Source organism: Balaenoptera musculus, chromosome 20 (genome assembly GCF_009873245.2).
Source record: "Balaenoptera musculus isolate JJ_BM4_2016_0621 chromosome 20, mBalMus1.pri.v3, whole genome shotgun sequence".
Classification (NCBI taxonomy): domain Eukaryota; kingdom Metazoa; phylum Chordata; class Mammalia; order Artiodactyla; family Balaenopteridae; genus Balaenoptera; species Balaenoptera musculus.
This window is the reverse complement of record NC_045804.1, coordinates 54818581-54834879: the sequence shown is the minus strand read 5'-3', so window position 1 is coordinate 54834879 and position 16299 is coordinate 54818581. Positions and strand designations below refer to the sequence as shown.

The 16299-nt window shown below is 44.3% G+C and overlaps 1 protein-coding gene across 3 annotated transcripts in view; it reads right to left on the bottom strand.

Moving 5' to 3' along the window:
* Positions 1-895: 895 nt before the first annotated feature.
* Positions 896-16299, bottom strand: part of MYOCD (myocardin) — an 88756-nt gene continuing 73352 nt past the window's right edge. For 2 of the 3 annotated variants that reach the window (XM_036837119.1, XM_036837121.1), the window contains 5 exons: positions 9806-10747; positions 7568-7711; positions 6408-6536; positions 3647-3704; positions 896-1546 (listed from right to left, as the gene is read on the bottom strand). In XM_036837119.1, coding sequence (XP_036693014.1) covers positions 975-1546; positions 3647-3704; positions 6408-6536; positions 7568-7711; positions 9806-10747 — 1845 coding nt within the window. In that variant the 3' untranslated portion in view covers positions 896-974. The remainder of the gene's footprint in view (positions 1547-3646; positions 3705-6407; positions 6537-7567; positions 7712-9805; positions 10748-16299) is intronic. The other variant, XM_036837120.1, reaches the window with a different exon arrangement.

Below are 16299 nucleotides of genomic sequence, written 5' to 3'. Positions count from 1 at the left end.
CTCTCTGATATGGCTTCCTGAGGCTAGAGAGAACCGTCTTCTGATCTGCCTACACGGTCCTCTCTAGTCTTTGACACTAAAGGGGGTTGTGCTGGAGAACAGTCTATGGCAGAAGGTTTTGCTTTTCTTCTTGCTTTAGGGTTCTTGCCTGTTTCACAACGCTTATCACCACGGAGACAGTGGGAATGATTCGGCTACTGGTTGAGAAGGAGGGAAATACTAGGTGGGGTTCTTCAGGCCAAAGGTGGGTCGGCTGTGGGTCAGAATTGGGGCCACTGCAACGGGGCAGCTTTGTGGCTGAGGGACGCTGAGTTCATTTCACTCCCCTGGGAATGGATTGGTCCTGTCCCTCTGTTCTGCCTTAAGAACCTGACACTGGGCCTGACTTCTACTTTGAAAGCCAGGTGACAGAGAGACAGGAAGCAGCTTCCGTCATGGGTACGTCCTCCATCACCTCTGATGGACTGGCTTCCCTGTGCTCCCAAGAGAGCTTACATCTTCTTTCCACGGTATGCGTAATAAATTCATGAGAAAAGCTTACAAAGTGAGATTATGCCCCAACAATGCCTGAGAAAAAGTACAGGCTAGAAAAAAGACTGGTGTTTGAAAAGGCAGTGGAAGAATTTTTCTTTTTTTTTTTTTTGGCATTCTTGGTCTGAAAAAGCACATTTTTGAATGCACTGCTGAAATCCTGAACAGTCACTGAAGGTTGGTAAATATTACATCATCTATCTATATAGAAAAGACTCCTATTTGCTCTTGTTCGTTGTCACAGAAGTCTCCATTGCTTCTTTTTAATTCTCTCCGGCTTCTCCCCCTCCTCCCCCTCCTCCCCCTCCTCCCCCTCCTCCCCCTCCTCCCCCTCCTCCCCCTCCTCCCCCTCCTCCTTCTTTTGGATAACGTCAGTGTTTACGGTTGTGTGCTTTCCCCCACGGGGTTCCTACTGGTCTTCCTTAGCACGCTGCGTCAGGCATCTACCACTGCTGTAAGTGGAGGTCCATGGGGGAATTCAAATTGAGATCCGTGACATCCAGGAAATCGATGTTGAAGATGCTGGGGCCGCCGGTGGGGAGGGAGCCGAAGCTCGGGGCGGAGCTGGGCGGCGTGATGTCCAGCCACTCCATGCTCTCCCACGGGGATTCCGTGAAGCTTAAGGGCGGCCCACCGCTGTCCACGGACGAGGGTGAATACTGAGTCTGCATGGGGGAGAGGGGGCCCGGCAGGATCTCGTGCGCGTCGAAGAGGTCTTCCGCAGCCTTCCCGGAGAATCCATCCATCATCCCATCGAAGGGGGGCTCCTCGCTCCCGAGTTTCAGAAGGGCGACGTCGCCCACCTTCCCCAAGGGGCTCTGGGAGTTTAGTAAGACTTCAAGGTGCTCGTTGCTGTCGGCGCCGTAGTGATCGAAGGAGAGCTGGCCTCCTGCAGAAGCTGGTTCAAAGGAAGCCGGGGGCTTGGGGAGGGCAGCAGTGGGGCTTCGGGAAGACCCGGGTATCTTTGGGACTTTCTGAAGACATGAATGATCCTCTCTGGCGTCAGCTGGCATTTCTGTTGGGAAAACACAATGGGAATTGTTCAATCCCTTCCGATCGAGCGTGACACGTGCATGAATCTTTGGAATGAATGACTTACGTGTAGACACAGGAGATGGCCATGCTTCTCGGGTCACTGCTCATCACCCAGTCTCATCCCCAAACTGCTCTGTATATTCTCAGTTCTTCCCTTGGGTCTCTACTCAAACTCTCTCCTGCTGGAAATTCCACTCTGTGATTATTGAACGCTCAAAGCAGGTTCTTTTACCTGCTTCTTCACTGACACCTGGCTGTCCCCTGAGGACACTGCATCCTCCGTTACACCCTCACTGGGGGTTCCTTTGCTGCAGAGCCAGAAGATGGGTCATCAGGTCCTTTCCCATTGCCACGTTCTGATTGTCACTCCCCCTCATTCTTATTAACTCCTCAGTGGTTTTGAGGGTCATGCTGCTCCCCTTGCCCCCGCCCCCGCCCCCCAGTCTCCTGGTCCTTCCTCCTCATCCACTGAAAACTCTACTTCCGGTTCATTGTTTTTTCCCCCCTTCAACTCTTGCCATCCTCTGTGACTTCAGCATCCCCAGAAGTGACCCGTTGTCCAGCTGGCCTCTCCGTTCCTTGACACGCCATCCCTCCAACCCAGGTGATTCCGCCATTCCCACTCTGCTGGACACAGCCTGGACTTCGTTGTCCCCAGACACTGCATCCCCCTGAAAGCTCGATTTCCATCAATATCGCCAACTCTCTGTCCATCTCCTCCCATTCCTCTAGCTCACCTCGTAAGGACCCCACGACAACAACTTCTCAGCCAGCTGGGGTCACCCCAACCTACCAACTCGGCTATTTTATCACCATCCATCAGCCCCTTCTGGTTTTTACTTCTTGTTCCGTCTATACTCCTGAGCCACCATTGTAATTACTCTCTCATAAATATCCTCAATCCCCTTGTCCCTTTCTCCCATCACCATACTCCCTTGGCAAAAGCCCACATCTGGATGAATCTTATCATCTGTTTTCTCCGAGCCTGCCCTGGATCGGCTGGACGTTCAAGAGAAAAATTACACAATGAAGCTGCCCGGTTTCTCTTGAACTTCATGATGTCAAGCCTACGAGTGGCACTTAATACTGCCTAGGGATCCTACTGTGTTTCTCCAGAAAACCCAATTCACTTGTGATCAGTTCATCACTGTTCTTCTTTCCTGGAACCTCCCGTGCTCCCCTCTTGCACCCCGACTCTTTGCAGACCTTGCCAACGTACTTCACTAAAAATATAAGGGTGTCTGATAGGAACCCACTCATCTTTCCATTACGAAACTGACAACGATACATACACCTGTGCCCATCTTTTCCTCTTTCCCTCTTGTTACAATGGAAGAATCGCCTGTTTACTTGCTTTTTCCCCATCTCCCCTACCACACCGCAAACCCCCTGAAGGTGGAGACTTTGCCTGGTACAGCATTGAACCTGGTACGATGCCTGGCCACTTTCTCCCTGAAACTTTAAATGTTGTTACTTAAGGGCTCAGATCTGGAGTCTTTTCTTTCTATGCACACGTTCTCCTTACATGATCCTACTCATTTGTGTGGTTTCAAATTTTAGGCACATACTATGTAATTTTTTAAAAAGAAATAGATGAATGACTTAAAAGGAGGCAAAAAGAACACGTTGATCATTTTTTACTTGAATGCCCTGGGAACATGAATGGGCCATCAGTGGGAGATTACCAATTAAATTTCATTTTGAGTAGGTAGCACAAAACTTGCCTTATCTGCTTTCTTCTTATAATTAAGAAGAGGGGGACATGGGGATTAGAACAGTAGGGAGACATGGTGTAGCAGGAGAAAACATTTAGGGAAACAGGGACTGAGCTGAAAGATGAAAACTGTTAAAATGACTGGTGAGAAATTTTCTGAGGACAACGGGACAAAGGCCATGGGGAACCATCATCTATGCCTTCTACTCACATTATCTCTGCTTCAAATGTGGACAGGAGGCTCAGAGGAAGTGACACTCGACCCTGAGACGACTTTTTGGTCCAGCTTACAACGAGCATCTGACCTTGATCCTAAGGGTTCGCACACCAGAGTACATGCAGGTGCAGGGCATCCTGATGTCTTACCTCCACTTTCAATGAGGACATCCAGGAGTTCGTCCATCTGCTGACTCTGGGTCATTTGCTATTGCAAAGTAACCAAAGGAGAACAGAGAAGTTAAAAGATGGCGACCGCTTCTGTAGGAAGTCATCAGAAGCAGCACAACAGGTTTTTGAACTAGGTTTGGCTAGGGTTTTTTTTTTTTTTTTTTAATTGTGGAAAAATACACACAACATAAAATTTACCATCTCAACCATTTCAGAGTGTGCAGTTCAAGTGCATTAAGTTCATTCACATTGTTGTGCCACCGTCACCACTGTCCAGCTCCAGAACTTTTTTCATCTTGCAAAACTGAAACTCTGTCCCCATTAAACACTAACTCTCCATTGCATCCTCCCCCAGCCCCTGGCACCCACCGTTCTATTTTCTGTCCCTCTGAATTTGACGACTCTGAGTACCTCGGATGAGTGGATTGATACAGCATTTTTCCCTTTACAGCTGGATTATTTCACTTAGCATAATGTCTTCAAGGTGCATCCATGCTGTATGTATCATATGTCAGAGTCTCCTTCCTTGTGAATGCTGAATAATATTCATTGCATGTACAGAATATGTATTTGGTTTATCCATACATCCATCAATGGTTTACCCATTCATCCATTCAACCAACTTGGGGTGCTTCCACCTTTTGGCCTTTGTGAATAATGCGGCTATGAATATGGGTGTAATTGACTAAAGGTTTTTGAGCCATGTGTGATTAAAGCTCAGTATGAATTTTGGACAGGAAAACTACTGAATAAAACAATCTATTACAACAAGAGAAGGGGAAAAGGAGGCAGAATGCTCCCCAGCCCAGAGTTCTTCAGAGTGAATTCAGTTGTTTGAGAAGTTTCCATCCCAGGAGATGGGCACCTTAACACATAGATAGTATGGCCATTTTTATCACTTTGAAGCGACTTGGGTATGACATAAAACAAGCCTCAACAAATTTAAGAGGACAGAAGTTAGTTCAAGCATCTCTTCTGATCACAATGGCATGAAACTAGAAATCAACCACAGAAAAAGAAATGAGAAAAAAATGCTTACATGGAGACTAAACTACATGCTACTAAAAAACCAATGGGTCAACGATGAAATTGAAGAGGACATTTAAAAATACCCAGAGACAAATGACAGTGAAAACACAACCGTACAAAATCTATGGGATGCTGCAAAAGCAGTTCTTAGAGGGAAATTCATAGTGATACATGCCTTCCTCAAAAAAACAAGAAAATTCTCAACTTACCACCTAAAAGAACTGGAAAAAGAACAAACAAAACCTAAAGTCAGCAGAAGGAAGGAAGAATTAAAGAACAATAGGAAAAAATCAATAAAACCAAAGGCTGGTTCTTTGGAAGGGTAAACAAAATTGACAAACCTCTGGCCAGGCTCACCAAGAAGAAAAGAGAGAGAACCCAAATAAACAAAATAAGAAATGAGGTGACTCGGATCTGCCTCCCATTTGGGCGCTGAGGATGTGACCCAAGAATGTGGTTCACATTTCTCTAGTTCCTCATTGCGATAGCTTGTGGAACCTATCAACATTTGTAGGGACTACACCTTCTCCTCTGGCTCATCTGAGTTGTGAAGCAGAGTCCGTTTATGGAAGTCCACTTTGCCTGGCTTTTTTTTTTTTTGCTTTTGAAACCAAGAAGGATCCGTTGATGTTTACAGATACCAGGGGACAGGAATGGGGAGAACAGAGGCATATACTGATCCCACTCTTCTGAGAGCCGGGTCCCAATAAACACAGGCATCAGTGATCAACGTGGGTGAGAGCACTGCTTAGAGAACGAATCATTTGCATTAAATGCCTACAAGGTCTGGCAGGTAATGTAAATGAGCCAAACACAGAGCAAGAGAGAGAGGGGTAGAGGCTAGAACACATGTTCTGGTCCAAGGAGGCGACGATACTTTGTTTCAGGCAATGGTTGTCTGGCAGAGATGTGCCTCCAGGGTTGCCAGTTCTCTGATTTTTTTCAGAAATGGGAAAGCCTGCGTTTTGCATAAAATTTCCCGATATTTAAAACACTCTCTCATCCAAATGAAACCTAACTGCAGGCTGATTTTGCTCTGCAGGATACCAGGGTGCAGCAACTGATGGAGATGGTATTTTCTGGGTTGAGCACACACGGAGGGCCATCTGATACTTTATCCACATTCAGACCATTTGAAATGTAAGATCACTCATTGCTGTTTTGTTTTGTTTTGTTTTTTACTTATTATTTGAAAAATTTCCAAACATAAATGGAAGTGGAGGCTACAACAAACCTCCATGATTACCCAGCTTCTACAACCATTCGTATTTTACTAGGATCACTGAGTTTTGAAGCTAGGAAGAAACTTAGAAATGACTGGCCCAGCAATTACTCTCATATATTAGAGTACCTATCCCATGTCTGGACAGTGTGATAAATGCTGCATCATCTGAAATGATGGAGGCAGTAGATATCGCCTCCATTTTATGGAAGAGAAGTTGAATACTTGCCCAGCGGTAGTGGGAGAGGCAGCTGGCACCGCGCCCAGGCATCTGGGCGCCCAGCCAACCTCTTCTCTCTCCGCCTCAGGCAGCATGTGTACACACACAACACCTCCCCACAACGAGCATCTAGACATTTTGCTCATTCCAGCAGGGAGGTGACAGACACGCTCAACAACAGAATCTCCACGTGTGAAGAAGCTGCATCACGTAAAACCACGTCCACTGAGTCAGCCTACTCTTCCGTAAGGACCAAATCATGTGCTTACCTGCTTTACTGCATCTTCATAGGATGGAGGCTGGCTTATCTCTGAAACTGCTGAAGTTGACTTAGAAAAAGTTGGGGATGGAATTGAAAACTTTGGCCCTGACTTATCAGAAGAGTGTAAACCAGCCATCTGGGTGAGTAAAACGCAGAGAAAGACAATCAATCCATGCGTCGGAAACGGTACAGCTTCTGTTTTAGAAACTACAGGCTAAATTCTGCAAACGTTGACTTAAGGGAAAACAAAAGCTGGGGCTTAAATATATGTTACATATGTATCACAGATACATATTAACAATGGTACACATCACTATGGACGCAAAGCTGGAGGCGTCTCAGGATGGGAACCTCGAAAATTCACTTCCCCCTCTAAGGTACACCCTGTCTGTTGGGAGAAAGCGAGATGAGAAAAGGAAATAAAGCAAAGGGTCCATCCAATCCGACATGAAGAGCTCCACCAACCCAGGAATTTCCAGAGTGATTTATCTCCCACCCTGTTTCATTCCTAAGTGGATGTATATGCAGACAGTTGCAGGCAGGTGTTGCCAGGGTACCTCTTCATGAACCAGCCTTGGGGATTGTGAGTGCATTCTGGGCAGTGCCCAGGACCTTTCAGGGTCTCTGTCCCCTCAGGATGCCCTGCCCTGTGGCCTCCAGCACTTTTGTGTCATGGCCGTCTCACGTTTGCCTCCTTTTTACCATCTTCCCACGGCTCCTTGAATTCCCCGTGTCCCGCATCTTTTATATCCCCGATTGTCCCACCTGCTGACATGTATCATCTCTTCCCTTTTGCACCGTGACTCCAACTTTCTGCATCTCTCCAGTCCTTTCCGAGGACCCACTACTTCTTTCTCCACATTTTTTTCCCATGCGCCCTGACTCCAATCTTCAACTTCACTGAACAAGGTCTGTTTGCCATGATGTTTCGCAAACATACCAAGGCCATGTTAGTCGGCATAATTTCTGGGATGAACCCTGGAAACAGTGCCTTGGAATACCCTCACTTGTATCTGTACATCCATTTCTGTCCTTTTCAAGTGGACTTGTTTCTATCTAAAATGTCATTTCTTTCTGCCTTTGAACCTCAACATTTGGAGAACAGGGGCCACGGAGAGAGAAGAGGCAAAGCCAACCCCCAGTTTAAACCTCTTTCCAGGTGCCTACCTTTTGCTGTACACCTGGGCTTTTGGGACAAGAGTTGCCCCCGGCACCATGACTGCTGTCTGCCTGGGCTCCAGAGAAAGAGGGATGAAGGCTGGAAGGCTGGGGAGAGAAGCTTGAAGGACGGCCCTCACGTGCCCCTGAGTTCTGTAGAAAGGAAGGACAAACTAAATGGCCACCAGCAGCATATTTGAGGGTAACCTTTGCTCAGACAACTAGTCCCTGCCCTGGTGTCTCATCTTTCCAAACCTCCCTGAATTCCATCACCAAAGTCTCAGATCTGGCTTTGGACGTATCATTTCCTGTTCACAAACTTTCCATGGTTTCCACACATCTACATCGGAGGGTCTCCACATCTAACCAGGGTAAGTCTTTAAGACGCTCCACAGTCGAGTATGATTTCCCTCTGCGAGCTTAAATTCTACTAATCCCTCCAGGCCCTGTACATATTCCCTCCCTGTGTTTTTTCACATGGAATGATCTTTTCCTGACTCTCCTTCTCCAACTCCACTTCTCAAGTTCAACCCCTTTGCAAAGCCTTCCAGACTTTTCTAGCGCTTCATGATCAATACCCACTGCCATGCTTTGTGCAGCATTTAATGTCAAAAGTGCCCATCAGTGATGTTATCCTATATTGCTCTTTATCTTTTAATTTTTTTTATTATGGAATCATTCATGTCTTTACAAAGAGTGCTTTGTAAACCATCAATGACTGTACAAATGGTAGTTCTTCTTGATACTATCGATATCCTTCAATTGAGTATCTTCCGGTCCACGGCTGTATATTTCAAGAGCTATTTTTACCTTTGTGGCCTAGGACATGACGCGCTCAATACCTGTTGTCAATGAGGATGATATTCCATGTAAGTTTCAGCTCCTCCCAGAGTGCTGACTGAGGACTGAGCATCATTCACGTGAATGTGCTGTTCTGGTGGGTTCATAAAAATGTATTCGCCTTACCTATGGCCACGCCTCATACTCCCAGGGTAGAGAATATTCAGTGGGAAAAGGCCATGCATTTTAGAATCCGATAAACCTAGGTTCCTGTGACCCTGGGCAACTGGCTTCACCTCCCTGGGCCTTATTTTCCTCAATAGCAAAGAGTGATAAATTGGAACTCGTAAGGTTGTTGTGACAATTAATGAGATGACTCATGTACATGCCTCTTACTAGCTGGTACACGGCAGGCATCCAATTAATGTAAGTGTTTTTCCTATTCCCTTTCTAATAACACAGATTTCAGAACCTTCTGATAACATAATTGTCTTTCTCAAAGAGACTTTCCTAATAATTCTTTGTTTTCATGGATAAAAGGAAAGTCCTGGCTGGTCATCTTGGTCTAGTCTTTGAACTGGTCACTATTCTAAGCCATCCCTACTCTCGCTCTGCACCAAACACACTGGTTTCTTTCTGGTCCTTGAACATTCCACACATGCTCCTACCACAGGGCCCTTGCACTTGCTGTTCCTCCTTCACCTGCAATGCCTTTGCCTCAAGTATTTACAAGGTTTTCTCCTTTATCTCCTTCAAACGTCCCAGGCCCTTCCCTTTAAAGTTGTAAACTTCCAAACTCTTAATCTCCCTTCTCTGCCTTTTTTCTGTAAAATGTATCATCTTCTAATGTGTTAAATACTTACTTATACCTTTTGTTTACTATCTGTCTTCCCATGAGAGTAGGGATTTTGTTTGGCCAGCTCAGCACTAATCCCCAGAGACTAGAACAGGGCCTGGAACACAGTAGGTAAATATCTGCACTATGCAGACCATTACATGGCCACGGTAACTCCCTCTTTGGCCCTCTTGATGAGTTGGTTTGGCCTATGGTAAGGCTTGATACCAAGGGGTCCTGGGAACAGCCTCACGAGCCAAAACCAGCCCCTGGCTTGTTTTTGTAAATAAAGTTCTACTGGAACACAGCCACGTGCATTCGTTTACCAGCTGTCTATGGCTGCTTTTGTGATACAGGGGTAGAGTTGAGGAGCTGCGACAAAGACTGTACACCCCACAAAGCCAAAACCATTTATGATCTAGCCCTTTCCAGAACAGGTTCGCCACGCTAGTCTCGGAGGCGAGTTCGTTCTACCGTAAAGGCTTTGTGCATCGTGGCCTCTGGCAGTTGCTACTGGGTTTGTGGCAAACCCTCCCCACGAAAAGTTCCAACGTCAGCTCTCTAGCAGCTGCACGTCCACAGCCCGCTTCCAGGAAGACGGGTTCACCAGGCATGGGGCCAGGCGTCCTTACCTGTGCAGTACGCACCTGGCTGCCGACAGGTGAGGAGACCCTGTGCTCGTCTCCTTGGGCGCCCGAAGATGCGGGTAGGAAGTAATGGTTGTTTGGCGAGGGGGGCAAGCTGATGTGCTGCGGGCTTTTCACGGCCCCGAGGGGCGAATGCTGCGGGGAGCACTGCGGGCTGAGGAATGTGGAAGGAAGTACGCTGGTCTGACCTGAGAGCTCCGCACAGGCAGTGCCCCCGAGGGGCGGGAGCTGAGCATCTTCACGAGCCGGCGGCTGGCCCTCCGAGCAGGCGCTCGCTCTTCTCATGGCTACCTGCGGGGATGCGAAAGGACAGCTGGGGGCGGCGTCTTCCTGCTTGACGGGGGCGGCCGGGAGGGGCGGCAGCTTCTTCTCGGGACAGCTGCCCCTCTTCTGCTTCTGCAGCTGCAGCCTCAGCTCCTCCACGTGCCTCTGCTCTTGCTGGAGTTTCCAGGTGAGCTCGTTGATCACCTTCTGCTTCTCCACCAGCATCTTGTCCTTCTCGGAGTCCAGCCCGTCCAGCTCGGGAGGGATGCAGCAACCCCCGTTGAGACTGCCCACGAGGCTCTCCTCGGGGCACACGTGGACGGGGGACGGATGCAGGCCAAAGGACGGGGAGGCATCGTGGAAGGTGTCCGGCAGGGACCCCGCCACCGACAGGTCGGAAGAGGCGGGCGAGATTGGGGGGCTGGAGCTGGTGCTGCCGAAGTGGTAGAAGCCGTTGGACGAGGCGCCGGTGGGCGGGGAGGACTGGTAATTGGGCAGCGCGTTGCTGGGCGTCACAGGAAAAGTGACGGTCGTTATGTCACCGAAGTTGGGCACAGGGTTCCCAGAACAGTCCTGGAAGGGCCGAAGCCGGTCCATGAGGGCCGTCTTGGTGCCGGACACCGGCAAACCTCGTATTCGAAGCTGTTGTCTTAACTCAGAGACCTAAAGAAACCAGGCTGTCGTTAGTGCTGCTTAATGACAATCTTTTAAAAATGTATTTATTGTTACAGAAACTTCAAGACATCACAAATGGGATTTTATAATGTCCCCTTCCTTGTTTCCAATTTCCTCCCCTACACCAGATATTCTATTGGTTTTGCACAATTTTAATGATTTGAAAATATCGGCATACACCATGTTTTCATGGGTCCAGATTATAGAAATGTCCAGCTCAAATCAACCACGGCGGTTATCTGGTCTACTGCTCTCCAACCCCCAACCTGGTCCTTGTCCCCACTTTACAGGTGAGAAAACTGATACCTGCCTGGGTTTGGACATCAACCCTCAACCCACAACACCAAAGCAGGCTGACACCCCAGGCCCTCTGCATCCTAGAGGATGCGCTGTCCACCACCTCTTTGCCACCACTGGCAAGAGCATTACAGCACAGCTGGGCCCCAGCCCAGGGTTCCTGATCCAGCAGGTCTGAATTGGGGGCTGAGAATCTGGGTTTCTAGCAAGTTCCCAGAGGATGCAGATGCCACTGGTCCCAGGACCAGGTTCTCAGCCTTGCAGTTCTGCATTACCATTGATGTCCCAATTTTACTGACTGGCTTGGTAACAGTCATATACTGAGAGAAGTATGTGCGGAGGTGAGACCATCATTCAAATCCTGGCCCCGCCTCTTCCCAGCTCAGTGATCTTTCTGTAAAATGGGGATGACAGTACCTCCCTTATACATTTTTGCGAGGATTAAAATGGCCTAAAATTTGTAAAGGGCTTGGAGTAGTGCCTCACAAATTGTTAGTGCAGTGTGTTTGCTATTATTATTACGTTGATTCACATGTAATTATTTCAACCCTGCAATTTATATATATATATATATATATATATATATATATATATAAAATTGCAGGGTTGAAATAATTACATGTGTTCATAAATCACAGATATGTAAAAATATGATAGACATGTGATAGACATGATGGAACACTTTAGATCCATTAAAACTGATGCTATTTGTTGATATAGAATAATGAGTAATTATTTATGGTATATGATTAAGTGAGAAACGTTTGAATTGCTTGATTCAATTTCTATAAGAATTATATAAATATGTGTATATATATATATATATATATATATATACACTTAAACCTATGCTTGCAAGATGAAAATGTCTAGATAAAAATATGCTAAAATGTTAACAATGGTTCTCCTTATCTGTATTTCCAAAATAGCCCACATCAGCATATTACTTTTGTAATTAAAATGGGAAACATATTAAATACCTAAATGTCAATAATTCCATAAAACAGCCAGAAATCTATAGGGAAATATTCTTCTGATATTTTGCAGGGAAAGATCTTTTGAGCCTCAAAGCAAAGAGAGTAATAATAAAAATACTGACCACAAAAATTGAAAACTGTAAGTCAAAAATACTGGAAGAAAATGCAAATGCAAATAGCCATCTCATTAAAAAAATAATTGCAGGGCAAGTAATAAAGTGTTAGTAAGCTCAATGTGTCAAAAGAAAAAGACTGACACCCAATATAAAACTGGGTAATGGACATGATCCAACCCTTCACAAACAAAAGATAAAATTAAAAGAAAAATGGCCAATAACATATGTGTACCATCATTAGTATTCCAAGAAATGCAAATAAAATAAGTATGTACATAGCTTTGTATTCATCAAATTGACAAAGAAATGAATAATAACACTGTGTCAGTGAAGTAGCAGAAAAAATAATTGAATAAAAATGTTAAGAAAAAAAAGCTTTTTAATACCTTGCTATTCCAAGTGTGGTCTTTGAACCAGCAGCATCAGACAGCATCTGGCGCTTATGGGAGAAATGCAGAATCTCAGGCCCCTCCCCACACCTATCCAATCAGAATCTGCATTTCACCACGAGCCCCAGGTGGTTCACTGGGCACATTCAGGCTTGAGAAGTGCTGCCCTAACACATTACCTCTGGGAATAGATTGGCACAAATGTTCAGGACAGGAATGGGGCCATATGGATCAAGAGTTCTTAAAAATAGTTATATATTTTGGTTTAGGAGTTCCACTCCCATGTATTTAGCCTGGGGACATAATTAGAGAAATTAATAAATGTGTGTACAAATTATATTTTTAATAGCAAAAATTTGGAAGCAAGTTCAAAGTCCAATAGAGGGATGTCAACGAGGTGGAGAAATGATATGCCAGTATTAAAAAGAAAAATCTTATTGAATATTAAACATTATGAAAAAGTCCATGATAAATAAAATAAAAAAGCATGCCCGAAGTGTATGCTCACATAATTATTTTAAAATAATTATTTTAAAACCAAACATGTTCATACATATTTTAAGTCTAGAAGGATATAGAATCTGTGAGTTAATTGTCTTTTAAAATACTTGGGACTTCCCTGGTGGTCCAGTGGTTAAAACTGCGCCTTCCAATGCAGGGGGCACGGGTTCAATCCCTGGTCAGGGAACTAAGATTCCACATGCCATGCGGTGCAGCCAAAAAAAAAAAACTTCACTTTTTTATACACTATCATATTTCAATAGTGAATATATATTACATTAAGAGTTATTTTAAAAGTTATCTCAAAAAGGATTTGAATAACTTACCATACCACAAGCAATAAAATACGCTCTCGGCCCCCTAGCCTGGCTAGCATTTTTTTACCATTTTCTTTTAGATTTGCTGGTTTGAAAAAGTGCAAAATGGCAACTCATTACTGTTTTAATTTAGAGTTACTTAAAATTAATGAGTTCTACATTTATTTTTAGAATCTGCTCTGGCACTGAATAATTTAAACAACATTATTAAATAATGCAGCTCATATTCTAAAATAAAATGAATACTTGTTCAGTCCAGTTTGCTATAAATTTCAGAATATTACACTGTGTAGGCTTGCTTGGGACAAAGATTTGTATAAAACTCTTTCTTACATTCCCTGGTGTTTTATTTTTTTAAGTAATTAATTATTTAATTTTTTGGCCATGCCATGCGGCATGTGGGATTCTAGTTCCCCGACCAGGGATCGAACCTGCACTCCCTGCATTTGAAGCACAGAGTCTTAACCACTGTACCACCAGGGAAGTCCCTCCCTGGCGTTTTAATCATTGATAAAACTTTAAACCATTTATTACAAAAACTTTCAAACATACACAAAAGTAAATAGAAAAGTGTAGTGAACCCACAAACCCATTAACCAGCTTTGACAATTTATCAGCCCACATTTGTTTCATTTATACACCAATCTTGTTTGATTTATACCCCAAACTACTTCTTCCCCTACATTTCCTGAATTATGTGGAAGCAAACTATATATATATGTATATATATTTTTTTATAATAATAAGTTTATTCAGTCCCATGTAATTAATTCTGGTTCTGTTGATCTTTTTTTTTTTTTATTAGTCATCAATTTTATACACATCAGTGTATACATGTCAATCCCAATCGCCCAATTCAGCACACCACCATCCCCACCCCACCACAGTTTTCCCCCCTTGGTGTCCATATGTCTGTTCTCTACATCTGTGTCTCAACTTCTGCCCTGCAAACCGGCTCATCTGTAAATTATATATTTTAATCTGTAAATATTTTGGTATCTTTGTCTAAAAAGTAAGTACTTAAAAAATATAGATATAAGATCATTATCACACCTAAAATATGAATAATTATTTCTTAATATCCATCAAATATTTTCCCAATTTTTTAAACTTCCCATTTTCTTTCTCTCTCCTCCCCTGACCCCCCATGCTCTCTGGCTCTCTGACTCTCCAGTTTGTTAGAAGCGGGATACAAAAAAATCCATATACTGTCAAATTACCACTTATAACTTTTCAATGAGAAATCAAACTTTTTCCTCCGTGCTTTTCCCCTTTCACTTCTATGTAGCAAAACATAAGCATTTTTCTGGAAAACATCACCTCCATTGCCTTACCTTTCTGATTACTTTTTTTGAGGGTTACCTTCATTAAGTCCTCTTATTTCTTCCTTTCCCTAAATGTGGTTCCATCATTCACCTCCTTTATTCCTCTTCTCTCCTTCCTTTCCGCCTTCTCCATCCTTCCCTCCCACTCTTTCCATTTTGTTCTCCTTCTATCTCACTTGCTGCTCTACTTCCAACCCTCCCCATTATGCAAACGATTCCGAGATTTCTGATCCTAACCCTGACAGCACAGCTGAGCTGAGCGAGGCTGATATTTGTCTGACTGATGGAAACTGGCTAGACTTTTTCTCTTGGGTGTCCTGCTGGTACTTGCTTGTGCTCAACTTTTCTAAACTGAATGAACTTGCCAACATACCTTTAAACCATCTCCTCAGTCTACCCTCCCAATTTCTGCTGCTGCTGTAACTCTCCCTGGTGACACCTCTCCCCATACACCAGTAGTCAAGCCCAGTTCAGGTTTCTCCCATCTATCCCCCGCCCGCTTTCCACTCTCAAGAATGACAATAGCAAAGCCTTTGACATCAGTCACTTGAGTTCAAGCCCCAGTTTTGTCATGTAGAAGCTGGTTAACTTGTATTTCATTTAACCTCTTTAAGATCCTGATTTATTATGTTTACATTTAAAACTTATCTTGTAGGGCAAAAATTGAAGCAAATCTCAAAGTAAACAAAATTGATAAACTTTTAGCCAGACTCATCAAGAAAAAAAAGGGAGAGGGAGAGGGCTCAAATCAATAAAATTAGAAACGAAAAAGAAGTTAACAGTGGACACCACAGAAACACAAAGGATCCTAAGAGACTACTACAAGCAACTATATGCCAATAAAATGGACAACCTAGAAGAAATGAACAAATTCTTAGAAAGGTACAATCTCCCAAGACTGAACCGGGAAGAAACAGAAAATATGAACAGACCAATCACAAGTACTGAAATTGAAACTGTGATTTAAAAACTCCCAACAAACAAAAGCCCAGGACCAGATGGCTTCACAGGTGAATTCCACCAAACACTTAGAGAAGAGCTAACACCCATCCTTCTGAAACTATTCTGAAAAATTGCAGAGGAAGGAACACTCCCAAACTCATTCTAAAGCAAACCTCTGAAAGACGGCCGACCGATAGTTTATACTCAAAAAATGGTAGTTCCCACTGTCACCACCACCATCTCCTTATACCTCTGCTAATTATTGTAACTATAACCAGCCAATGATTCTGAGCATGTGCACGTCAAGGAAACCACCTCTCGGGGCTCTGATAGGTGGCACATCATATCTGGACTATGTTTTCTTTGGGGCCAAGACATCTCCAGTCCTATGTGATCCGAGCTCCCATCCAGAGATAGACGACTTAAAAAAAAATCTTTGTAGAAGACATATGACATAAAATTTACCATTTAATAATTTTTAAGTGTACAGTTCAGTGACATTAAGTACCTTCACAATGTTGTGCAAATATCACCACCACCCATCTCCAGAACTTTTTCATCATCTCAAATTGAACCTCTGTACTCCTGAAACACTCACCCTTTATTCCCCTCTCCCCTGGGAACCAACATTCTACTTTCTGCCTCTATGGATTTGAGGACTCCAGGGACCTCACAG